This window comes from Hemitrygon akajei, chromosome 10, assembly GCF_048418815.1.
Source record: "Hemitrygon akajei chromosome 10, sHemAka1.3, whole genome shotgun sequence".
In the NCBI taxonomy this organism is placed as follows: domain Eukaryota; kingdom Metazoa; phylum Chordata; class Chondrichthyes; order Myliobatiformes; family Dasyatidae; genus Hemitrygon; species Hemitrygon akajei.
In genome coordinates, this window is record NC_133133.1 from 137,668,987 (window position 1) to 137,695,850 (window position 26,864).

General features: G+C 42.5%; 1 protein-coding gene across 4 annotated transcripts in view; it reads left to right on the plus strand.

The window, feature by feature from the left end:
* LOC140734715 (metabotropic glutamate receptor 8) overlaps positions 1-26,864 on the plus strand; it is a 402,709-nt gene that overhangs the window by 250,282 nt on the left and 125,563 nt on the right. For all 4 annotated transcript variants that reach the window (XR_012100592.1, XM_073059083.1, XM_073059085.1 and 1 more), the window contains 3 exons: positions 16,552-16,687; positions 17,282-17,436; positions 18,150-18,287. Coding sequence is in view for 3 of the 4 variants with exons in the window: in XM_073059083.1 (XP_072915184.1) it covers positions 16,552-16,687; positions 17,282-17,436; positions 18,150-18,287 (429 nt within the window). In the remaining variant the exon portion in view is untranslated. The remainder of the gene's footprint in view (positions 1-16,551; positions 16,688-17,281; positions 17,437-18,149; positions 18,288-26,864) is intronic.

Sequence of the window (26,864 nt, forward strand, 5' to 3'; positions counted from 1 at the left end):
TCTGAACTGAAAGTTAGAGGGGAGAGAGCCAGTAAGGGTGAAGGGAAGGGGTGGAGCAAGAGCTGGCGAATGGTGGAGGTGGATAGGTGAGGAGGTGTGGTGGGCAGTTGGAGAAGAGAAGAGTAGAAATAGTGACAGAGCTTAGAAGGGGACGTGACAAAGGGCTGCCAACCATGCAGTCTGATAAGAGAAGTTGGAGCATGGAATCAGGGAGATGGGATGAACTGATGGAAACTGTGGCTTCATTATGTCATAAACATTAAATTCTCTAACTTCTGGTAAACTGCTCCACTCTGTCCCTTTTTACTCTCCCCTTGTGATCTACCCAGCTGCTTGCACACCGAACTCAAACTCTATTTATAATGGTTCTTTCCCCTTTTCTACCAATGCCATGTGCCATTCATCCACACTCCCCCCACTCATTCCCTCCCCTCATGGTACCCCTCTGCCCTCATGACCTCCGTCACTTGATTCCATTTTCCACCTTACTCTCAACCTCCACCATGTGCTGCCCTTCGCTGCCTCCACTTGTCACCTCTCAACTTCTGTCATTATTTCCACTCTTCTCTCCACACCTGGATCCACCTATCACCTGCCAGCTCTTGCATCTCCTCCTCCCTTCGACCTTTTATCCTATCTCCCCTCTACCTTTCAGTTCAGATGGAGGGTCTCACCCCCAAAACTTCAACTGTCCTTTTCCCTCCACAGGTGCTGCTTGATCTGCTGAGTTCCTCCACCATCTTGTGTTCTGCTCCAGATGCCAGCATCTGTAGTCTTCTGTTTCCATTATTTTTATTAAAGTGGGAATCTGCTGATAGTAATTGCATAGGGTTCTGTGTGATAAGATTTAGTGTGTATTTTACTATGATCGAAAATGGGATAAAATTAATCATAAATAATTTTACCAGCTCAATTCTAATAGCGTAATAAATTTAATCATAACACATAGTCACTGTTTGCTTTGTATCTTTTTTTTATTAAGTTGACAACGCAACGAAAGGAAGAGCTATAACTTAAGAATTATGTATCCTGACTGCTTAAATGGTACTGTTGATTCAAGACGACCTCTCCGATAGGCTGTTTATACTCCATGAAATTCAACGTCATTGAAGGCTGTTGCCCGCTTTGCTCATGAGAATCACAGAGTCCCACTAGAGGTCTTCATAATGACAAGAACCTCTAGTAGATGCCAGATGCCACTCAAAAGCCAGTGAAAACAACAATTTTGAAGAGCTGCATGCTTTTCAAGATGAATGCTTTTGCTGTTTTACCATTCAGTCCCATTGTGGGTTGAATATATCCCAAGAAGCATCAAAATAGTTGTTGCAAAGCATGGGGTCTGAATTTGTGGCCAGTGGTGTCCTTACTTTTCATGAGCTTCTGATAGCAAAGTCTAGTTACAAAAATCTTTAAAAATGCAACACTGTCTACAGGGTGTTCTGACAACTAAGGAACAACGTAGTGTGTGTGTGTGTTTTATTAATTCTATTATAGTTACTGTGAATGCCCACAGGAAAATGAATCACAGGGTAGTAAATGTTGCATGCCTCATGGTTTATCTGTCTCCGAAGTTTAACCCAATCCAACGGGGTATTCTGGGATAAGGGAAACCCAGCAGTTACAGACTGGCGGCAGATGGTAAGTGGGGAAGTGAAGCTTTTCTCGTAAATGTCATGTGTAAGAGGGAGAGGAGGAATTGCATCACCAAACTTATTTGCTCCTTCCTCCATGATCATCAACTTCAATGCCAAGATCACCACTCCCCTTTTCGCACAGTACCCATACCTCCACCCCTGAATGTGGACCTCCCTACTACTGATCAGCCTCATAGGCTTTAGACTTTGCCACCCTGCCACATGCTCAGTCATCCACAAACAGCAGAGAATCTGCAGATGCTGGAAATCTGATCAACACTCACAAAATGCTGGAGGAACTCAGCCGGCCGGGAGCAGCCGTGGAAAAGAGTACAGTCAAGACGCTTTGATCCGAAACATCGACTGTACTCTTTTCCTAGATGCTGCCTGACCGGCTGAGTTCCTCCAACATTTAGATAGATAGATAGATAGATAGATACTTTATTCATCCCCATGGGGAAATTCAACATTTTTTCCAATGTCCCATACACTTGTTGTAGCAAAACTAATTACATACAATACTTAACTCAGTAAAAATATGATATGCATCTAAATCACTCTCTCAAAAAGCATTAATAATAGCTTTAAAAAGTTCTTAAGTAGTTTACTTAAATACATTAAATACAATCAACCCCGGCACTTTAACATATCTTACTCCTGGCGGTTGAATTGTAAAGCCTCATAGCACTGGGGAGTATTGACCTCTTCATCCTGTCTGAGGAGCATTGCATCGATAGCAACCTGTCGCTGAAACTGCTTCTCTGTCTCTGGATGGTGCTATGTAGAGGATGTTCAGGGTTTTCCATAATTGACCGTAGCCTACTCAGCGCCCTTTGCTCAGCTACCGATGTTAAACTCTCCAGTACTTTGCCCACGACAGAGCCCGCCTTCCTTACCAGCTTATTAAGACGTGAGGCGTCCCTCTTCTTAATGCTGCCTCCCCAACACCAATTTTGTGTGACATGCTCATTCATAGCAGGCTTTCTACACATTCCTGTTCACTGGAGCATTCCTTGCAATCAGGCTGGCTTCTGGATGGAACCACAAGGGAAATGAAGTGAAATCTCTGCAGAATGGAATCCCTAACCTATTGACTACTGCACCCCCATTAATAAGGTTGCAAATCTCATGTTTTATTTGTCTCCCAGGTTTAACCCAAACCAACGGATTTTCTACCTGATAAAGGACATCCAGCAGTTAGAGCTGGGTTTCCTTATGCCCAGCCTCTACTCAAATGCTTTGGAAAAACCCTCCCAGATGACATCAAGACCAAGACTAGAAATTGCTGGAAATACTCAGCTGTTGTTTCCAAGAAAAGAATTGGAATCAAATTATCAGGCCAAAGAGCCTTCGTCAGATCGTCAAAACCAAAATTGTCTGAATACAGGTGGTGCAAAGCTTAGTGTTCTATTTTCCAATCATGCATGAAAAATATTGTCTACTTGAAAGTTTGGAGGAGAAGAGGCATATTGAGTGGATAGGATAGGTCAAAGGGAAACCAGAACAATAGGAGTGGTTCTCACTGTCAGGGATCGGGCAGGAAGATGGTCATCAGGCATGAGAGGCCCTTGATGTTGCTGAGTGCTGCTCAGATGTTGGCCAGACCCCATCCCTGTGCTGTCATCCAAGCTATCTTCTGCTCCACCTGGAGATCCAAAATGACATCTGTATGACAGGTTGTAATGCACAATTCTTCAGTGAATGGCTACCTTAGTATGTGCCTGCTTTAAGCTCTGTGTGGAAGCATGATATGCAAACACTAAGTGTCATCGCATGTTGAGGTTCTACCTGTCCCTGGTGTTGCAAAGGGCGAGCCTGGCACTGTTGTCATGCAGTGCTTTATTCAGTTGGATGTTGCCCCACTAACTGTCTTTTGAGGAACAGTTCCTACTGAAAAGCACCTTTGACCACAAATCCGTCAGGCTGGATGCCAGCAAGAGATGCCATGATGGTTGAAGGCCACAATGGTTCCATGAGCAGACTCTCAAAATCACTTGGCAGGATGCCTCATCACTAACAAGAGTTCAATATGGCTGTCAATGAAAATGGCCCTCCCTATTATATCCTCACTGCAGATCTTTAATAGGCCCTCCCTATTAAAGTCTCACTGCAGATCTTGCTGCCATTTGGATAAGCTGATAGACCACCATGTTACAGACTGTGCTTTTACTAGGAAGATCCAGAAGATTATGCAAAAGTCCTTGCTGAGGTTCATCCTGAGCAGACGTATAACTGAGGATACTCTGACCTACTGATTGTTCCCAGGGACACACATACAGTGTGCTGGAAAATTGTCATTCCAATCCTACGTCTTATGGTCTTATACACGGCACCAAAGGTTATGGGGAGAAGGCTGGGGAGTAGGTCTGAGGAGGGGAAAAAGGGATCAGCCATGGATTGAATGGCAGAGCAGACTCAATGGGGCCAAATGGTCTAATTCTGCTTCTATGTCTTTTGGGCTTATGGACTAAGACGTACTTCAGTCTTCCTGAGTCTTGTTGGTATTCCAGTGCAATGGAATGGCTGTAGTGAACAAGTCTGTTCTAAGCTGCAGGGCTGCATCCTAAGGGATGAACTGAAGCTGTGTGCAGCTACTGCAAAGATTGTGAAGAGACGGACCACATTCTAAGGCCCTGCTGCCACTGGACTCTGAGGGGTTTGGTCTCAAACACTTGGCGGGTGTATTGTTCAGAGGCCACCTGAGTTGCATTGGTGCTGTGTAGATTGAATATATTGACTCTGACACCCATCAATGTAAATAAAATATGTTCTGATTACTCATAAAGCTATGTATAGGGAGATACAATACAAAATTTATTTTGAAATGGAAAAAAATTTCTAGGATTGGATTTTCAATGCCTGATATCTTGTAATCAGGGTCTTGTTCTATTGGCGTAAACTATGTTCCAGTACAATTATACAGTGTGTATAAAAAGTATTCATCCCCCCCCAGCAATATTTCATGTTTTATTATTTTACAACATTGAATTATAATGGGGATTTTTTTGGCTTTTTGAAACTGATCAACAGAAAATGTCTCCTTCGTGTCAAAATGAAAACAGATCTCTATAAAATGATTTAAATTAATTCAAAATTAATTCAGATTCAGATTCAGTTTATTGTCATTTAGAAACCACAAATATAATGCAGTTAAAAAATGAGACAACGTTCCCCCAGAATGATATTACAAAAGCATATGACAAAACAGACTACACCAGAAAATCCACGTAACGTTTGGCAATCCCCAATCCAGAGTCTGGAGAGGCTGCTGCATATTAATATCGCGCTACCGTCTAGCACGTTCCCTGGAAAGGAGCTCCAAAACCGCCAGACAAAAACAAGACCAAAAACTAAAGCTACAAGACCTGCACAAAACCACAGTAAAAGTAGTCCAAGATGTTAAAGGACTGTAAGTTCAAAAGAAATCACCACAGTTTCCACAAGTCTCCAGGGTCCCGACAGACTCGCCATCCCACGCCGGCGGCAGAAGGGAGTACCCCCACTATGGACTTCCAGGGCGCCGCCCGACTCAGCCTCGCAGATGCAGCACACAATGGAAGCTCCGTCGAAACCAGCCTCGCAGATGCAGCACACACCGAAAGCGACCCGAGTCCGTCGAACCTCCGAGCCGATGACCATCCCCTCCAGCACAGCTTCTCCGAGCACCATCCCCTGCCGAGCGTATTAAGACGGCCCCGCCAACGGCTATCGGCAACATGACCCCGAGGACTGGGGGCCTGTTCTTCCCAGCAGAGTCCCGGACCTCACAGCAGCAGCAGCAACGAAGAAGGTCTTCTTGGAATTTCCCAATGTTTCTCCATGCTTCCACGTCCGTTTTCAATCAATTATGATTGTGCACGGCACCCCACTTCACAAATAACAGATAATCAGCTCCGGAGTTGCTGCTGCAAGCTGCATCGTGCCGCCATCTTGGTTCTAATTGCGTAAGTATTCACCCCCTTCTAGTCAGTATTTAATAGATCCCCCTTTGGCAGCAATTACAGCCTTGAGTCTCTGTGGGTAGGTCTCTATCAGCTTTGCACACCTGGAAACTGCAATTTTCCCCCTTCTTCTTTACATAATTGCCCAAACTCTGTCAGAATGCATGAGGATCGTGAGTGAACAGCCCTTTTCAAGTATAGTCAAAAGTTCTCATTTGGATTGAGGTCTGGACTCTGACCTGGCTACTCCAGGACATTAACTTTGTTGGCTTTAAGCCATTCCTGTGTAACGGGCTTTTTGCTTGGGGTCATTATCTCACTAGAAAACAAATCTTATCCCAAGTCCCAGTTCTCTTGCAGACTACATCAGGTTTTCCTGCAGGATTTCTCTGTATTTTGCTGCATTAATTTCACCTTCTACCTTCACAAGCCTTCCAGGAGCTACTGCAGTGAAGCATCCCCACTGCATGATGTAGCCACCACCATACTTCACGGTAGGGATGGTGTGGTTTTGATGATGTGCGGTGTTTGGCTTAGGCCAAACATAGTGCTTAGTCTAATTGCCAAAAAGCTCCATTTTGGTTTCATCAGACCATAGAACCTTCTTCCAATTGACTTCAGAGTCTCCTACATACCTTCCGGCAAACTCTAGCTGGGATTTCATGTGAGTTTTTTTTTCAACAGTGGCATTCCCTTTGCCACTTTCCATAAGGCTGCGGGGCAACAATTGTTATATGCACAGTCTCTCCCATCTCAGCCACTGCAGCTTGTAACTTCTTCAGAGAGGTCATAGGTCTCTTAGTGGGTTCCACTGCTAGTCCCTCAGGATAGCCTGTTCTAGGCAGATTTACAGCTGTGCCATATTCTTTCCATTTCTTGATGATTGACTTAACTGTACTCCAAGGGATATTCAGTGACTTGGAAATTATCTTGTATTCATCTCCTGACTTGTGCTTTTCAATAACCTTTCCATGGAGTTGCTTGGAGTGTTCTTTTGGAGTAGTTTTTGCCAGGATACTGACTCACTAGCAGTTGGACTTTCCAGGTACAGGTGTATTTTTACTACAATCGATTGAAACACCTTGGCTGCAAACAGATCTCCATTTAACTAATTATTGTGACTTGTAAAACCAATTGACTGCACCAATGATAATTTAGTGTGTGAATACTTATGCTGTCAAGTATTTTGTGTATCATATTTGTAATTAATTTAGATCACTTTGTAGAAATCTGCTTTCACTTTAACATGAAAGAGCCTTTTTCTGTTGATCAGTGTCAAAAAAAAAGCCAAATTAAATCCACTGTGATTCAATGTTGTAAAAGAATAAAACATGAAAACTTCTGGAGGTGGGTGGGGTGGGGGAGGGGTGAGCGCTTTTTATAAGCACTGCACATGTTGATGCAAACATGCATCCTTTACATGGTTGATGATTATCAGGAGGCAGATGAAAACCTCTGCTTGTCTGCCCGGGGTCACCTCAGCATTAGCTGAGAGAGTCTGAGTTAAGGCTAAGACTGAATTAATGCTAGGCTTAAATGGAGCTTTTACGACTGAGATCAATTGGAAGTGCATATCCATTGACTAGTGGTGCGGGGTCATATGGCTGACAGCCCACTCCTCTTTCACTGCTCAATCGATTGTCAATCATATCAAGGTCTCTGATACCCATGGTGCATTCGTCAGACCATTTCCCGGCACCTGAGCAGCATTAATCAAAAACGCTTCCTGAAAGAAAGACAACTCAGCTTAAACCCCACTTCCACTTTCATAGGAATGGTAAGAAACATGTTTATTTTCTTGAGCCTAAGCAATGACAGAGAAGAAACCAAGCAATTACCGCAAACAGCATTGCTTCTAATTTAACGGAGCCTTTGGCTAGAACAATTTTCTTGAAATCCAACCTACTGCTGATCTGTTTCTTGATAACAGGTAATGATACAATCTGCCTCTTGACGGCCAAGTATCATTAAAGTTTTACTTTCTTCATCACAAGTGGTGAGCAATGGTGATATGCTGCAGATATCCACAGAGCAAATGTCTATCATGGGAAATGGCATTTTAATGGGTAAAACAACCTGGTTTATCTATTTTAAAAAATCAGCTCAAAAGATCAACTCCAACAGGACCACAACCTTGTTGTAATTTGGAGGTTTGTGTGCCTCAGTGATCTGCAGAGATATGTTGGCTGGAGTCGGGAGTTTATAGTTTGGCTCTTGGTAGGTTCTTGCCAAATCGTTCAAAGGGTGGAGGACAGATTAAGAGTGGTCCACCAGTCCTCCAGGTTCAGGGGTTCAACTCCGATATAACAACGCTGACTAGTAAAACAAAATTGTTATGGAAACAGCAGTGAAGAATCTTTCTACATCTAAGTGTGATGGTATTCCTGATGGTAAGCCGGGAATTGCCTGGCTGACTACTGTGAAAACTAAGAGGAAGCTACTGACACAATGAAGGAAGCTGAGCACCACCACAGACAGAGAACCTCCATTGCTGCCCTAAATACCAGTGGCTTAACATGTAGTAAGTCGAAAGAGCAAATGACTCAGCGAAGAAACAGCATCCCCTTTACACCAGATGCTTTGCATGGAGATGCTTAAAGTGGGGAGCAGTCATCCCTAGTGAGCCTGAGTTTCCAGCTGGCCACCTTCCTGGTCCTGGATTAATCCTGACTGAGTGGGATCCTCATGGATTACAGGTGGGCTGCAGGGTGGTGTCCTTGCCAGGACCTGCCCCATGAACTCCCTTTTGTGATTTGCTTTACCTCTAGAAAGCTATTACTTTTATGAACATAGTGTGTGAATGGCAGCACAGTGAATATTAGATGCTGTGACCATCTGTTTTTGCATTACGGCACTTGGCAAGTGCGATCTGATTCAAGGAGTTTGACCTTCACTACTGGCAGACTGGTGCTTTTCGCTGCACGTGATACTCCAGGCTACATGTGATGTGTTATTGTATCAGTATTCACGAAGGAAAAGGCATTGATTTGAGAAACATTTGAATTTGCTTTTGAGGTACTGAAGATCAGGCTGTCCAGAACTGTACATTGCTCTCTTAGATGGTCAGTTCTTGCTATTGACAAAGGAGTTTAAGTATTTTTACATCTTTTCAATCTGTCATTGCTACCCAAGTGCATTGCTGCTATGGTGTATTTTATCATGAGTTCACTTCCTGTGCATAAATGAATAAAGGTGTTATTTGCAGATGCAGCAGGGGCTTGGAGAGAAATGGAAACTACCTGGAGAGTTAGAGGCGGGATTTCAATACAGGGCTGACTTGGCAGAGAGTTATGTTGTATCATCCTTGCTCCCTGGTTCAATGGAGCAAATTTGGAATCGGTCTTGGATGAATCAGTGTATCACTGGGAAGAAGAGCATTTTGCATTAATACAGAGCACAGCATAATGGTCCAATCCGTATCTTGACTTCTAGACATCATCAAATTTTTCTTCTTTTTACCACATGCGGCCAGCAATCAAAATTAAGCCAGTAGTGATATGGATGTCAACACAGCAAATATCAATCGAGGTATGGTCAACAAGGGTTTCTGTCTCAGGTGAGCTGAAAAGGGACAAAGGGCTATGATGTTATGGGAGTGAGGCAGTCTGACAGTCTCTAGATTGAGGTTACCTAAGAGATAAAAAGTTTTGCTTTTTGAGCCAAAAGTTGGGAAGTAATTGATGAACAAACTTCCTACATTGTAGCTTTAGTTCTTCATGCATAAAATTATTAATTCAATTTGGGAGTCATGCCTCTGATTTTAAGAGATTGCACTTGCAAGGCACTGGTGTTAAGTGTAAGCAGTTTATTTGTAGAATAGATCCCAAAGACCCTTTTCAACATCAGGACAACACACTTCAATGTTGAGGGCTAAAATCATCAGTGGGGTGAAAGAAAAAATGCATTCAGAGGAATAAAAATTGATCGATTCTGTCAAAACTGGAGATAATAGGAGGGATTATAAAAGTTGTTTCAAAGGTTGAGTTGAAAGGAGGCTCATCAGGGCAGTGATGGAGAGTAGAATGGATGAAAACACAACCTCAAAAAATGGATCAAATGGGTGGAATTACTTAAGTCAAAGAAAGAGGCAAGCTGTATTGCAGTAGGTTATTATAAGATTGTAAGCCAGAGATGGGTTTTAAACAACAGATGAGGAGATTAAACCAGTGGCTTTGGGCACCCCATCTGAGAGCCAATATTGAGCTGATGTGTAAGTGAGAACTAATAGTGTAGAAGCTACAGACTGAATAAACTGTAGCCGTCGAGGCTGGGGTGTGGGAGGTACGAGCTTGAGAGATTGGCATAAAATCTATTGGGACAATCATAACATGATGGAACAGTGATGGAGAAAAGGTTTCGTTTCTAGGAGCACTATAAAGGGAGATGATGTTTGGAGAGGTGAGCATTTTCTTGATTGAAGTGCCCATAGCCTTAAAGGTTTAGTTTGATTGGACCAAAGCTGGGAAAAAAAACTGATAGAAGTCAAAATACTTACACATTTCCATACCATTTTGAGATTCATTTTCTTGCAGGTGTTTACAGGAAAATAAACAAATACAACAGAACTTATGAAGAGCTATAGATAAACAAAGACAAAGAGAAAATGTGCGAAAGAAGACATATAGTGAAAATAAAAATAAATAATACTGAGGACATGAGTTGTAGAGTCCTTGAAAAGTTTGTCTGTAGGTTGTGGAATCAGTTCAGAGTTGTGCTGCATGAATTTTTGCATGCTGGTTCAGGAGCTTGGTGGTTGGTGCTTGCAGGGTAATAGCTTCCTGAACTTGGTGGTGTGGAACTTAAGGCTGCTGTACTTCCTCCCTGATGGTAACAGCAAGAAGAGATGGTAGGGGAGTCCTTGATAATGGATGCTACTCTCTTGTGGGGAGGGCTTTGCCCATGATGTATTGGGTTATATCCACTATCTTTTTGTAGACCTTTCCATTCCTGGTGTATCCATACCAGGCCATGATGCAGTTAGTCAGGATACTCCACTGTGCATCTATAGAAGTGCTTCAATGTTCCAAGTGACATGCCAAATCTGTGAAACTTCAAAGAAGGTAGAGGTGTTACCATGCTTTCTTTGTGATGGACCTTATGCCCTGGTTCTAAGACAGATCCTCTGACATAATAACACCAAGCAATTTAAAGTTACTGACTGTCTCCACCTCTGATCCCCTTATGAGAATTGGCTCTTGGACCTCCGGTTTGTTCCTTCTGCAGTCAAAAATCAGATCTTTGACTTTGCTGACAATGAGAAATTGTTGTTGTGGTACACAGCTTCGTGGCACCATCCAACCAGATTTCCAGCCTCCCTCCCACGTATATGCCGATTCATCACCACATTTGATTCAGCCAACGACAGTGGTGACATCAACATACTTAAATATGGCATGAAGTAAGTAGAGCACAGGGCTTAGCACAGTATTGTGATGTACCTGTGTTAGTGATCGTGGAGGAGATGTTGTTTCCAATCTGTATTGATCGGGGTCAGCAAGTGATGAGATTGAGGATCCAGGTACACATGAAGGTGCCAGTGAAATGGCGTCTGCTGTTGTCCTGTTGACGCAGATGCAAATCGCTCCACAGTGCTTCATGACCAACCTCTTGAAGCACTTTATCAGGGTGGATGGAAGTGTTACTGCACAATCGTTACTGAGGCAGATTACTGGAACAAGGTTCTGGTACTGTAGTATTAATTCTCTCTGTGGAAAGCATTAGTCTGTGGTGCCTAGACAATACTGATAAAGCAGATCGATCTGTGCTGCCAATGAATGCTTGTACAGATAACTGGATAGCTTGGCTATCAATGATAACGACTGTTTAAATTGCTGCTCTAGGGATTCCATTGGCCTTTCACCAAAGTAACAGCAGGAGATTGAAGCTATCCCCAGGGAAGTTCTGCTTTGGCCTATTGTACTACCTACTAATTAAGCAGACAAATGAACAAACTGCTAACTGATCTTTAATGTGGAGAAGCAGGGAGGAGCTATGGACCGATTAAGGGAAGCATATCTACTATGAACAAACTAAACGGAATGTCTGCTCCTCCTCCCACCCCAGCACTATGGAAGCTCATTCTAGTAGCTGGCCACAGTAACATTCATCTCAAGCAATTTGTCACGGAGGATGAAACTCCTTGTAGCACAGTGCTAGCATCTCACAGCAACTGGAATGCCAATGCGATTTTATGCTTGTGATCACAATATCCTGTAATCAAAGTTTAATTAATTGAATCTGTAGACTGCAAATGGAATGATTGGGGAAGTGATTTTATTAGCACACTATCCTTTTATCTCTAAGACATGATTCACATTGAGCCAAGGCAAATTTAATTAGCAAGAGTTGTCAGATGGTGCTGGTGGTAGACGGCGATGTTTTGCGGGCAGCTCACAGAAAAAGAACTTCTCAATATACTTTGGCTTCAAAGTTAATTTAGAATCCGTATATAAATCTATTCTGTAAATGTTCTCTCCTATTTGACTCCAGTTGGTCAGGGATCCAAGGGAGGTTGTAAGGAAAACTTCTTCCTCCATTGTAGTTCAAAGCTTTTGTTCTTTACTCTCTTTTTAATGAGGAAGTGGGTGAAATGTGTAATTACTCTGTAATCTGCACCTGGTTTTTCCCTAATTAGGCTGCTCACTAGTTCCGTTGTTTGCAAATGAACGTGACTACAGCCTTTATCCAATGCTAAGTGCATGTACAGCTCAGCCGGAACCTCTGTGCGGCAAGACGCTGGCAGCAATTAAAGCTCGCCTGCGCTAATAATGAAGAAGTACCAGTGCAAATGTCAGTCCTTAATGCTGCACAGGTAGCTTGTGCGTATTTCCTCAGAGAGGTTTAGGCGGGAGAATTGCTGTCTTCCCCTCCCCTCAGGTCTAGTTCTGCAATGGGTTCTGCTGAGTTTCCCATGCATGTTGTCCTCAAGGGCACCGCCTGCATGCATGTGTGTGCATGTCTGCTTTCAAAGTTCAATATCCGAAATAAATTTATTATCAAAGTGCATATATGCCACCATATACAACCCTGAGAATCATTTTCTTGTGGCATCCACAGTAAGTTCAAGAAACATCATAGAATCAATGAAAAACCACACCTAACAGGATAAGCAACCAATGTACAAAAGGCAACACACTGTGCAAATATTAAAAAAATGAATAAATAAGCAATAAATAGGGAGAACATGATATGGAGTCCTTGACAGTGAGTCCATAGTTTGTGGAGGGTTCAGTATGTGGCGGAACAGTTTAGTGATGGGGCGAATGAAGTTATCTCCTCTGGTTCAAGAGCCTGGTGGCTGAATCAGAATCAGGTTTATTATCACCGGCATGTGACGTGAAATTTGTTAACTTAGCGTCAGCCGTTCAATGCAATACATAAACTAGCAGAGAAAAATTGTAATAATAAATAAAATTTAAAAAATACTAAACAAATAAATCAATTACGGATATTGAATAGATTTTTTTAAATGTGCAAAAACAGAAATACAGTATTTTTTTAAAAAAGTGAGGTAGTGCCCGAAGATTCAATGTTCATTTAGGAATCGGATGGCAGAAGGGAAGAAGTTGTTCCTGAATCGCTGAGTGTGTGCCTTCAGGCTTCTGTACCTCCTACCTGATGGTAACAGTGAGAAAAGGGGATGCCCTGGGTGCTGGAGGTTCTTAATAATGGAGGCTGTCTTTCTGAGACACCGCTCCCTGAAGATGTCTTGAGTACTTCGTAGGACTAGTACCCAAGATGGAACTGACTAGATTTACAACCTTCTGCAGCTTCTTTCGGTCCTGTGCAGTAGCTCCTCCATACCAGACAGTGATGCAGCCTGTCAGAATGCTCTCCACGGCACAACTATAGAAGATTTTGAGTGTATTTGTTGACATACCAAATCTCTTCAAACTCCTAATAAAGTATATCTGCTGTCTTACCTTCTTTATAACTACATCGATATGTTGGGACCAGGTTAGATCGTCAGAGATCTTGACACCCAGGAACTTGAAGCTGCTCACCCTCTCCACTTCTGATATCTCTATGAGGATTGGTATGTGTTCCTTCGTCTTACCCTTCCTGAAGTCCACAGTCAGCTCTTTCGTCTTACTGATGTTGAGTGCCAGTTTGCTGCTGTGGTACCATTCCACTAGTTGGCATATCTCACTCCTGTATGCCCTTTTGTCACCACCTGAGATTCTACCAGCAATGGTTGTATCATCAGCAAATTTGAAGATGGTATTTGAGCTATGCCTAGCCACACAGTCATGGGTATATAGAGAGTAGGGCAGTGGGCTAAGCACACACCCCTGCGGTGCACCAGTGTTGATCGTTTGCGAGGAGGACATGTTATCAGCAATCCACACAGATTGTGTTCTTCCAGTTAGGAAGTCAAGGTTCCAATTGCAGAGGGAGGTACAGAGGTCCAGGTTCTGCAACTTCTGAATCAGGATTGTGGGAATGATGGTATTAAATGCTGAGCTATAGTCGATGAACAGCATCCTGACATGGCTGTTTGTGTTGTCCAAGTGGTTTAAAGCCATGTGGAGAGCCATTGAGATTGCATCTGCTGTTGACCTATTGTGGCGATAGGCAAATTGCAATGGGTCCAGTTCCTTACTGAGGCAAGAGTTTGGTCTAGTCATAATCAGCACGGACTAGGAGGGCCAAGATGTCCTGTCTTCGTGCTGTAATTGTTATATGGTTATAACCAGCCTCTCAAAGCATTTCATCATTGTCGATGTGAGTGCTACCGGGTGATAGTCATTAAGGCAGCCCACATTATTCTTCTTGGGTACTGGTATAATTGTTGTCTTTTTGAAGCAAGTGGGAACTTCCACCCATAGCAGTGAGAGATTGAAAATGTCCTTGAATACTCCTGTGAGTTGGTTGGCACAGGTTTTCAGAGCCACACCAGGTACTCCATCGGGACCTTCTGCCTTGCGAGGGTTTACTCTCATTAAAGACAGGTCAACATAGGCCTCTGAGATGGAGATCACAGGGTCATCAGGTGCAGCAGGGATCTTCACAGCTGTAGTTGTGTTCTCCCTTTCAAAGTGTGCATTTAAGGCATTGAGTTCATCTGATAGTGAAGCATCGCTGCCATTCATGCTGTTGGGTTTTGCTTTGTAGGAAGTAATGTCTTGCAGAGCCTGCCAGAGCTGCTGTGCATCTGATGTTGCCTCCAACTTCATTCAAAATTGTCTCTTTGCCCTTGAAATAGCGCTCCACAAATCATACCCGGTTTTCTGGTACAGACCTGGGTTGCCAGACTTGAATGCCACAGATCTAGCCTTCAGCAGACTATGTACTATGTACCTCCTGGTTCATCCATGGTTTTTGATTTGGGAATGTACTGTAAGTCTTTGTGGGTACACACTCATCCACACAGGTTTGAAGATGAATCCCTGAATACAGTCCAGTCCATTGATTCAAAGCAGTCCTATAGGCTCTTCTGTGCTTCCCTTGTCCAGACTTTCTTGGCCCTCACTACTGGTACTGCAGTCTTCAGTCTCTGCCTATATTCAGGGAGTAGAAGTACAGCCAGGTGATCAGACTTCCTGAAGTGAGGGCGTGGAATAGCACGGGAGGCATTCTTGATGGTGGTGTAGCAATGGTCCAGGGTGTTGTTTCCTCTGGTATTGCAAGTGATCTGCATTCCAATATAACTAAAAGTTCAAAGTAAATTTATTATCAAAGTACATATATGTCAGCATATGCTACCTAGCATATGCAGATGTGTACAGGGAAATTAAAAAAATGATAGAATTGATGAAAATCTATAGATAACAAAGATTGACAAACAACTGTAACCCCCCCGGGTCGCCTCAGGCTCGCTCAGCTCGTTCTCATCTAGGGGGAGCAGCCTTCGGCCCCGCCAAACTGGGTAATCAGCTGGTGTGGATGCTGTGTGATATCCCCGCCTCGCCAAAAAACAGACAGTACCCCATATGTGAATAAATGATTACAATTTATAAAGATTACTATAACTAAGTGATTAATAACGATACAGTATATATGAAGGATAAGAAAATACAGAAAAGGCGCCAAACTTATCAAAGTCCAAACCACTTCATGCACAACTGTTGGAGCTCAATTACTGAAGTCTTCTGGCCACCATTCAATCCCCTCTGAACTCCTCGACTCGCAGCTCAGGACCATCCGAAGTGGTCAACCAAGCACATCTATCTTCGTCTCCTCTCCTCGGTGTACCTCCTGGCCTTGGACCCCTGCTTGGGGTCCGTTCCTCACCCAGTTTACAGCATCGCGTCCTCTCTCTCTCACCCCCTCGCGCCGATCTCCCCAAAAGCCCGCCAACAATAGCTTACAGACTCAGAAGAAAGAACAACATTAATCCCAATTGGTTTACAAAGGAATACAATTCTCATTATCAGTAAATTTTAACCCAAACAAGCTTCCAGTACTCTCTTGCAACAAAGAAGCATTCCTACTTTTAACAAAACAAAGAAGCCATTTTGATTAACATACGCAGTAACAAAGAAAAAGAAGAACCCCCCCCCCCCCTTTACACAACCAATGTGCAAAAGAAGACAAATTATGGAAATAATAATAATAAGTTGTAGAGTCTTTGAAAGGGGATCTTTTGGTTGTGGAATCACTTCTGCTGTGAGTGAAGTCATCCACACTGGTTCAGGAGCCTGATGGCTGTAGGGTAACAACTGGTCCTGTACCTGGCCATGTGGGACACAAGGTTCCTGTACCTCCAGCCTGATGGTAGTAGTAAGAAGAGAGCATGACCTGGACTGATGGGATCTTTTGTTTTTTTTATATTGTATAATGGTGATAATCCAAAAGTGACATTAGTTGTGCTAATATTTGTCCAGTATCACTAGCGATACTCAGTGTTGCACTTATCAGTCTAATCAATAAAGGACAGGATGGATCAGTGAACGTGCATCCTATCAACATGCTCAACACTGCAGCTGCTGTGGACAGCTTGGTTAATATGATGCAATTTCTGTTTTTCCCCTTAGGTAGGGTTTGCATTGCCCAGTCACTGAAAATCCCTCGGGAGCCAAAGCCAGGAGAATTTGACAAAATTATCAAGCGCTTGCTGGAAACCCCCAACGCTCGTGGAATAATCATATTTGCAAACGAAGATGACATCAAGTGAGCATTCTTTTTCTTTACACTTGATGGTGTTTAGCTCTGCCCCCTGGAGTTCTGGTCCAAACCTAGCCAAAACCTTTAACTGTCTTGTTTTCAATGTTGATGATGCTAAAGATTTTAGTGGGAGTTCAGGAATACTGGAAATGAGGAAAAGAGTTGAAAAAATTGATTTGTAATCACCACGCATTTTCCTCAAGAGCACGGGGAATTCTAATGCAATTACACATCTGACTGCTGCCTCGGTCCTCTGGGAGATGGAGCTGGTTTTCAGATGCAATAGATCAGAAACTAACAGGCCAGGTGGGAGAACGTGACAAAGTGAGCTCGACATGATTTAAATCTGAAGAGATGGCTGCTTCGCGAGATACAATGCGGTCTTCAAACATGTCCTTTTCCTGCATTTTGTCACGTTTTTGCCTGTCAAGATGTTTGTCTGAGTATATCGCACCTTTGCCCGTCAGTGCTGGGGTGTAGTGGAGGAGGAAATGAGATGAGAAGATTGTTATCATTTTGTAGTGCAACACTTAACCACCCTGCCCATCCGATCTACTTTCTGCTTTCCTCACTCCCACCCTGCCATCCTTTTCTCCACAGCCGTTTGCTGGAGGCCGCCAAAAGATCCAATCAGACAAAACACTTCCTCTGGGTTGCTTCTGACAGCTGGGGTTCAAAGATCGCGCCCGTCCACCTGCAAGAAGACGTTGCAGAAGGGGCTGTCACTATCCTTCCCAAGAGAGCCTCAGTTGAAGGTAGGATTACTTCAGGTTCTCGTCCCCGATTCAGCCACCTCTTCCTGTGCTCCGATTGAAATTTATTGACTCATGATTGCACTCAGGGGAAAGTGCCAAACTCAGTAATATTTCCCCCAGGATTGAAAAGGTCACTGCTGAGGGAAATTGGATCCAGACTGCATTAATCTATTCACACTACAAGCTATTAAAGTTCAAGACATTAGAGATAAGTTTTTCCACACTACTTGGCTGTAATGCTTGCTGCTTAAATTTTAGGACAATTTGGAAAATAATTTTAAATGACACAAGAAAGGAAAGAAATACCAATGTAGACCACAGTCCTGCTTTATTTCTTAATTCTGTGTGTTCCTGATAGCTTATTATGTTTTATGCAATGCTCAGTACTTGATATCAGTGCAGCTCTGTCTCAGTTCTAGCAACCTGGATTCATTTTTGATCTTGGGCACTGTCAATGTGAATTTGTGTGTTTTTCTTGCAATCTCCCCTCAGCCACTGCCAAGTTATCTGATTTGCCCCACTTCCCAAATATGCAGTGGTTAGGTAGGTGAATTGGCACTTGCAAGTTAGGCTTACTGTAGCTGGGTGATGAAAATCTCAGTCGATGTGCGATTGAGAGAGAGAAGGTGGGGATTAGCTTTGCTCTGAGAGTTGAAATGGACTCTGTGCCAAATGTCATCAGCGAATAAGCTTGATTCTTTTTGCTTTTCCAGGCTTCGACAGATACTTCAGAAGCCGTACATTGGAAAATAACAGGAGGAATGTCTGGTTTGCCGAGTTCTGGGAGGAAAACTTCAATTGCAAATTAAGTTGGCATGGGAAGCGGAATAGCAAGGTCAAGAAATGCACAGGTAATTAAACGTATTTTAATTTAGTAATATCGGTGGATAGCCAACTCTTTCCATTGATTTAGACCAGACGTCAAGGCAAAGCATTTTCCAAAATGGGTAATTCAGCGACAGTGATGAGTAACCTCAAGGTTTCATTTCTGGCATGTTCCTGCCTGAAGTTACCTCACATTACCTTGTAGTGGTGAATAGCCTTTGAAGAGGATACATGTGGAGTCAGTCTTTGCTGATTAACAAGCATCTTTTTGGCCATCACAGCCACTCGACTGATATTATTAGTCTGAGTGGACCCTCCATTCTTGTCTGGAGATTCATGGTAGAACTTAAAATTTAGAATATAAAAACAAGGATGTAATGGTGAGGCCTCGTGGAGTATTGTGAGCAGTTTTGGGCCCCTTATCTAAGAAAGGATGTGTTAACATTGAGGAGGGTTAAAAGGAGGTTCACAAAAATGATTCTGATATTGGAAAGCTTATCATATGAAGAGTATTTGATGGTTCTGAAATTCCTTGCTGGAAATTAGAAGAATGGGGATGGGGAGGGATCTAATTGAAACCTATCGACTATTGAAAGGCCTTGATAGCGTGGAAGTGGAGAAGATGTTTCCGAAACTGGGGAAGTCTAGAACCTGAGGGCACATCCTCAGAATAGAGGGATGTTCATTTAGAATAGAGATGAAGAAGAATTTCTTTAGCCAGGGAGTGGTGAATATGTGGAGGTCATGTTATTGAATGTATTTAAGGCAGAGATTCTTAATAAGTTGGGACATGAAAGGTTATGGGGAGAAGGCAGGACAATGGGGTTGAGAGGAAAATGGTTCAGCCTTGATCAAATGGTGGAGAAGACTCAATGGGCCAAATGGCCTAATTCTGATCCAATGTCTTATGGTCTTAATGATAAAGCCTTTGAAAGATTGGGGGAAGTGGCTGGTCTTTTGTAATGGTACTTTGTGAAACAGCTGTTTCCTGATAAGTTGGCATGTCATTTGGTGCAAGTGAAGCCAGATAGCATTTCATAATAATTAGGAGTTGTGAACAAAGTTGAAAGTGTGATTGGATCATGGACTCCACACTAAGTTACAGCACTCTCAATCTGCAACCATCATCTTCCTTTGTGTCAGGTGACTTCTGTTGACCTTAGTTTTGTGAGAGCTTCTGGTGCCAGAGTCATGTCAAATGTCACCTTGTTGCCAAGACCATTTACTGCCCATTGCTGCTGACTGTTAGATCTTGTGCATGTGTGTAATAAAATCTGGAGGTGGGCTATTTCAACCAGATCCAAACGATGTGTTGGGAGTAGAGTCCTGATGTTCAGGAACATGGCTTCTATTATGTCCAGGTTTGGGGCAGAATTCCTGATACTTGCAATGATTTTAGTGGCCTACTCATCAAAACCCACATATTTTCTTGCTCTTTTACCTCAAAATATACGGTCTTTTTATCAAGTGTGGTACATTCCTAAATTACCTGCCTAATGGAATGTTTAATGCTTACCTAACTGAATGGCAGCCAAATCCTATCAGACAACCAAAACAGCACTAGACCCAACTGGATACCAAAATGATCATCAGCATCACTGGCTAATAACAATGATTTTGTATAATTTTTCATGGAACTTTAGGCAATATTCTGTCATTGATGATTCTCATGAAATGAAATAAAACAACAAAGGGGGGCTGAGAGTGGAAAGACGGGAGCTCATAGTATGTTGAGGTTGGAGAGACTGAGGTCCATCGTGTTCTGGGGCCTGAGAGACTGAGAAAGATTGTGTGTTGGGAATAGAGAGGCTGAGTTTGAAAGGAGTATAGTGATTCACAGGACTGGGGACTGCGTGTTGGGGTTGGGGGTGTGAGTCCCGTTTGCGCTGGAGATTGAGGGTCCAAATCCCACAATATGGCAGAGAGCCCGGTTTCCTGTCCTGCCGTGTGCTGTGCTTCAAGGATCTGAGCTGAACAGTGTTCTGATGGTTCAGGATCTGGAATTGGGTGTGGGAAGCAGCAAGGAGCTGTGTCAACAATATGGATTGTTGTCCCACTGTCATGTCATCACCTTGTCACGTTGGTGAAACCCAACAGCAGGCACCGTGGCTGTGAACAGCAGCCTGTTCCCGCTCCCTCCTATGTCTCTGACATGGTGATCACTTTGTGAATGCAGGATCACTGATGACAGGGATTTCCCATATGAGCCTTGCAAGGGAAGCTAATGATCCAGAAATAGTCTCTGTTATCGTTCTCGCAAAACATTGATTTTCAGGATTATAATGCGGTGACAAAGTACTGTGCACTACAATTTCCTTGATTTTCTCAGCTGAAATCTTTTGTATTCAGTTAAGGTGTGATTATTAGCAAGAACAGGAAGGGATTTAGATGAGAAACTGTACAATTTTGCTATCAGTATAATTTTGTTCTCTGCATGAACCATTTTTCTCATTTCTGTACTATCTCAATGGTTTAATTTGTTGACCTTTAGACATTTTCACTGGTTTTCTCTACATCTAATCAGCAAAGTGTTTTCTGTGGATTCAGACTTTCACACGAAGCCACACCCATCTTTGTATCTATTGAGCCTTCTCATTGCCTCTTAACATGTAGAATGCACATGTTTAGAAATGTCAGTAAAATTTAATTATGAGCCAAATGGTCCAGATTATTTTCTTGATGATTTTGTTCATAAGAGGTTAACATTTTAAGGAAAAGATAGACTATTTAATGTGGGGGTAATAGCCTGTGGTATGTCTGCCAAGTGAATTCATACAGAATAGAATAAAGTGACAGGAGCAGGGATAAGTCATTTGACCTTTTGAATCTGCTCAGCCGTTCATTAAGATTATGGCTGATGTTTTTCCTCAAGACCAATTGCTCGCACTGCCTCCGTGTTCAGCTATTCTCTTTACCTCCAAAAATCTGTCAATACCATAAACTCAATGACAGTCTCTGCAATTCTCTGCAGTAAAAAAGAATTCAAGCAAATCACCAGCCTCTGAGTGAAGAAATATCTTCAAGCCCCAATTAAGAGGAGGCTGATGATAAAGAGCTGAGAGAGAATGATAGAGCACATTGCTCCAACAAACCCTGCCTTTGGCATTTTAGTAGGATGTTCCATTTAGACCCCTGGCCTGATCTTCACCATTAATGTTTAAATGTCCTCTATTTGTATTTATCTCAATCTGCTTTAAAACTGAGCACTCAATATAGTTCTACTCATTTCAGGCTGGAGCTTCTCAATCTCAATCAACATCTTGCTTAACTTAGATTTTCCTTTTAATGTCTCTAATTGCTTTATCAATCACCTTTAAACTTTGAGCTTTATTCCTTGCCTTTCCCCCACTAGAAACATTCATATTTAACTTGCTATCGAAACCAATCTAGATTTCCCCAGCGATGAACTCAATTCCCTCATTCCTTGTGCCAAACTAGTTGACAACTTTTTTCTGCATTGTCCATGAGGCCCTGAAATTCTTCCTGAAGTGTAATCATAGAGTAATTCAGTGTAGAGTCAAGCCTTCAGCCCACAGTCCATACTGACAAGCAAACATCCATTTCAACCAATCCTATTCTCATCCTATTTTATTCTCCCCACATTCCTATTAACTCCCACCAAGTTCTACGCTTGGGCAATTTACAGTGGCCAGTTAACCTATTGACCTGCATGGGTTTGGGATGTAAAAGGAAACAGGAGCACCTGAGGGAAATTTATGTAGTCACAGGGAGAACACGCAAACTCCATACAGTCGGCAGTGGAACTCTGGATTGAACCAAAGGTCAGGATTGAACAAGGTTATTGCAGCAGTGAATCAGCACCTCGACCAATTGTCCAGAACTTGATGCAATACACTAACTGAGGCCTAACTGGTTCCCTGTGAAGACTTCCTGTACTCACTGCTTATGTTGATGAAAGATCTGTTAATTCCTCTGTTAAGGGAGCTAGGGCTTTACTCTTTGGAGAGAAGGAGGATGAGAGGAGACATGACAGAGGTATACGTGATATTAAGAGGAATAGATAGAGTGGACAGCCAGCGCCACTTCCCCAGGGCAACACTGCTCAATACAAGACGACATGGCTTTAAGGTAAGGGGTGGGAAGTTCAAGGGGGATATTACAGGAAGGTTTTTTCACTCAGAGAATGGTTGGTGTGTGGAATGCATTGCCTGAGTCAGTGGTGGAGGCAGATACACTAGTGAAATTTAAGAGACTACTAGATAGGTATACGGAGGAATTTAAGGTGGGGGGTTATATGGAATACAGGGATTAAGGATCGGCACAACATTGTGGGCCAAAGGGTCTGTACTATGCTGTATTATTCTATGTTCTATGTTTTCTTATCTTACTCTGCTCTTGACTAATATTTGGGTTGCTCTGCCTCAGGTCCATCCGGTCCAAATTCATTTTAGAGTTAAGCAGCCCAACACAGTTAAATGGGACAAAATGAGATGGCAGTGATCCTGAACCTTTTGTTTGTCCAGCAAGATTGCAGGCCTAGTCTGGTACAGTATTGTGTGAACCTGTGGAAGGGAGGAAAGCAGTTCAGTCGTGTTGGAGGAGATTTTGAGGGGCTAGCACTCGGTGTCATTCTTTTGGAACACAAAGAACACTCCCATTTCTTATCATCCCTCATTCTTCCCCTCCCAAAGAGAATATGGGTTTACCTGTTTGAACAAAGAACATAGAACTTTACAGCACAGTACATACCCTTCGGTCACAATGTTACACCGACCTTTTAACCTACTCTAGGAATCAATCTAACCGTTCCCTCCTACATAGTCTTCCATTTTTCTATCATCTATATGTCTACCTACGAGCTTCTTAAATGCCTCTAATGAATCTGCCTCTAGACCACCCATAACAGTGGTGTTCCATGCACTCACCACCCTCTGATCAACAACTTACCTCTGACATCCCCCTATACTTTCTTCCAATCACCTTAAAATTATGTCCCCTGGTATTAGCTATTTACACTCCGAGAAAAAAGTCTCTGGCTATCCATGCTGTCTATGCCTTTTATCATTTTGAACACATCTATCAAGTTAGCTCTCCTCCTCCTTCAATGCAAAGAGGAAAGCCCCAGCCCATTCAGCCTGTCTTCATAAGACATGCTCTTTAATCCAGGCAGCATCTTGTAAATCTCCTCTGTAAAGCTTTCACATCCTTTCTATAGTGAGGCAACCAGAAATGAATACAATATTCAAAGTGTGGTCTGACCAGAGTTTTATGGAGCTGCAACATTACCTTACAATTCTTGAACTCAATACCTTGACTAATGAAGGCCAACATGTTGTATGCATTCTTAACCACCCTATCAACTTACGCAGCAACTTTGAAGGATCTATGAATGTGGACTCAAGGTCACTCTGTTCCTCCACCTTGACTAGAATCATGACATTAACCAGGTTTTCTGCCTTTAAATTGTATCACTTCATACATCTATAACTTGAACTTCATCTGCCTCTTCTCAGCCCAGCTCTCCATGACCCATTGCAACCTGTAACAGCCTTCTACACTATCCACAACTCAACCAAACTTCAATGTCATCTGCAAACTTAATAACCTACCTTTCAACTTCCTTATCCAAATCATTTATAAAAGTCAAAAACAATTCCGTGTGGAACACCATTGGTCACTGACCTCCAGGCAGAAAACTATCTATCTACAACCACCCTGTGCTTTCTATGGGCAAGCTAATTCTGAATCCACACAGTCAAGTTTCTCTGGATCCCATGCCGACTGACTTTCTCAATGAGCCCATCATGTGGAATCTTACCAAATGCCTTATTAAAATCTATCTATCCATTGCTCTACCATCATTAATCTGTTTCGTCACATACCTAAATAATTCAATCGGGCTTGTGAGCAATGGCCTGCCCCTCCCAAAGACATGCTGACTATCTCTAATCAAGCTATGCTTTTCCAATAAACACCATCTCTAAGAATCTTGTTGAATAATTTGTGTACCACTGAAGTACATCTCACAGGTCTATAATTCCCAGGGTTATTTCTACTCATTTTCTTGAACAAAGGAGGAACATTTTCCACCCTCCAATCATCTGATGCTACTACTGTGACCAGTAGTCCTGGATCTTGCCTGACCGTATGTGAGCTTCCTGAGCCACTCAACAAGGAGGCTTTGCTAGAAATGGCGGGGGGATCAGAAGCACATTTTAGACTCCCCTGTCCCTTTCTGCCAATTGAGCACAACACCCAAGGATAAACTTAGCAACAAAAGGACAGGCAGGTAGGTGGAGGACGTAGTGTGGTTCTTTTAGTAAAATAGAAATCGAATCTTTAGGAAGAGGTTACCTAAGATCAGAAGATCTGGGTTCTCATGGGTTGAGTTAAGAAATTGCAAGGTTAAAAAAACAAACTCATGGGAGTTGTATGCAGGCCTCTGAACAGTAGCCAGGATGTGGGATATAAATTACAATGGGAGATAGTAAAAGTATGTAAAAGGGAATGTTATGGCAGTCATGGGGGATTTCAATACGCAGGTACAGTCGGCCTTCCTTATCCGCGGGGGATTGGTTCCGAGACTCCCCATGGATTCCAAAAAATGCGGTTGCTCAAGTCCCTTATTTAACCTGAATCAATGCGGTGGTCTTTAGGACCCAGCGGAATCCCGGACTTTATTTAACTTGTTCAGTGTGGTGGACATTAGGACCTGGCGCAGCTCTGAATCCGCGGTGTTTCTGTTCACGAAAGTAATCATGATCACAATTGAAAATAAGGTGGAGGTAATAAAGCAATCAGAAAGAGGAGAAACACCATCAGTCATTGAAAAAGTGTTAGACTACAGTCGGTCAACGATCAGAACAATTTTAATGGAGCATGTGAAAGGCCCTGCCCCGATGAAAACTACTATAATTACTAAGCAACACAGTGGTTTAATTATTGAAATACGTATGTTTCTTAAGTGTTTTATATGCATAGAAAGGTAAAATATATACTATATACTAAGAAAAATGTTTGACTAACTGACGCTAAATAATACCGGATGTACCTGTTCCGACTTCAAATCCGAGTTAAAGATGGACTCAAGGATGAAACTCATTCATAAGCTGGGGACTGCCTGTACTTTTAAGTCATTTCTAGATTACTTATAATACCTAATACGATGTAAATGCTATGTAAATAGTTATACTGTATTGTTTAGGGAATAATGACAAGAAAAAATAGTCTGTACATGCTCAAGCAACGAGTGCTGGAGAGAACTTCCGGGTTTTCCCGATCCACGGTTGGTTGAATCCGCGCATGCGGAATCCGCGGATAAGGAGGGCCGGCTGTAGATTGGTAACATCGGTTGGTGCTGGGTCTCAAGAGAGGGAATTGTAGAATGCCTATGAGAAAGCGGGATGCAAATTACTTTGCATGAGCCTCACTTACAGGAGAAGATCCTATTCACTCCTCTATTGGTCTCCCTCACTATCTCTTACTCTCCTAAATAAGACATGTTAAAAAGCGGGCTAATGTGCCAGCGATGGAGACACATACAAGATTCTTTTGCTGCTTCCGTTTGTTGTAATTTACAGATAATGAGAATTCACTGCTGGAATCTTGCTTTACACAGGCTAAGACTACAAGATGAAGAACATCAGAAGCTGTAGAAAGCTACCAAATTAAGATTAAAACATTGCAACCATAACTTGGGCCGACAGTGTTTACTTGAGCCAGGGCAAAAGGGTTGACACATTGCATTTATCTTAATTGTTTATTCTTGGAAAACACTTTTTACCAGTAAAGGAACTCAGTGCTGTCTCTGGAGAAAATCCTGTTGGCCTTAAGCACTTTAAAATAAACTTTGCTGATGCAGGCTTTGCTTCCTCCTATTCATTTCAGAGATCTAAGGGACTGGGAGGAAAAGACACATTGTCAGCCAGTTTGCACTCTACTTCGCATAATCAGGATAGCTTCCCATGTGAAGAGTTACTTCTATTCAATAAATCAAACCCCCTTGTCATTTGTATCCACAGATTTCTTAACTGATTCTCAAAGTTTTGATTTTCTGATCTTAAATCATTTAATTCCACATGTTGATTCAAGGGAAGAAGCTCTAGGTCTCAGTTTGAAGTGTATGCTTCAAAATTTAATTTAAAATATAATACCAAATCTCTCTTCCCATACCCACGAAATCCTTCCTTTAATATCTGCATCAATGGCTAAGTAGCTCATTGTTCTCAATCTTTCTTTAAAAATAGCTTTGGGAAATCAGCATTCTTGTTCTCTAACATGCAAATCTTCCAGCTAACAGAATTTCTTCAGGCATCTGGGGTCTTAATTTCTTGACATGAAGCAACTGTAAATTGTTTAGAGGCATTCGAGAGATAAATAACCTGCTACAGTATGTCTTGTACACTGTGGATTACTTAAAACCACCCAGCAAGTTGATTAAGCTAATTGTAATGTAGTTGCCTGTAACGATATGTCCCAGCAGTCATTCTACTTGCTTGCTGCAATCTTGAGTATAAAGAATCTGCAAAGTTTTGTTTCTGATATTGACTGTTATAAGAGGATATGTCACCTTGAAGTTCCACTTATAGGATTTTGATTAGCTCCTTTCAGCTGACATGTACATAGCAGGCACGAAATAAAGG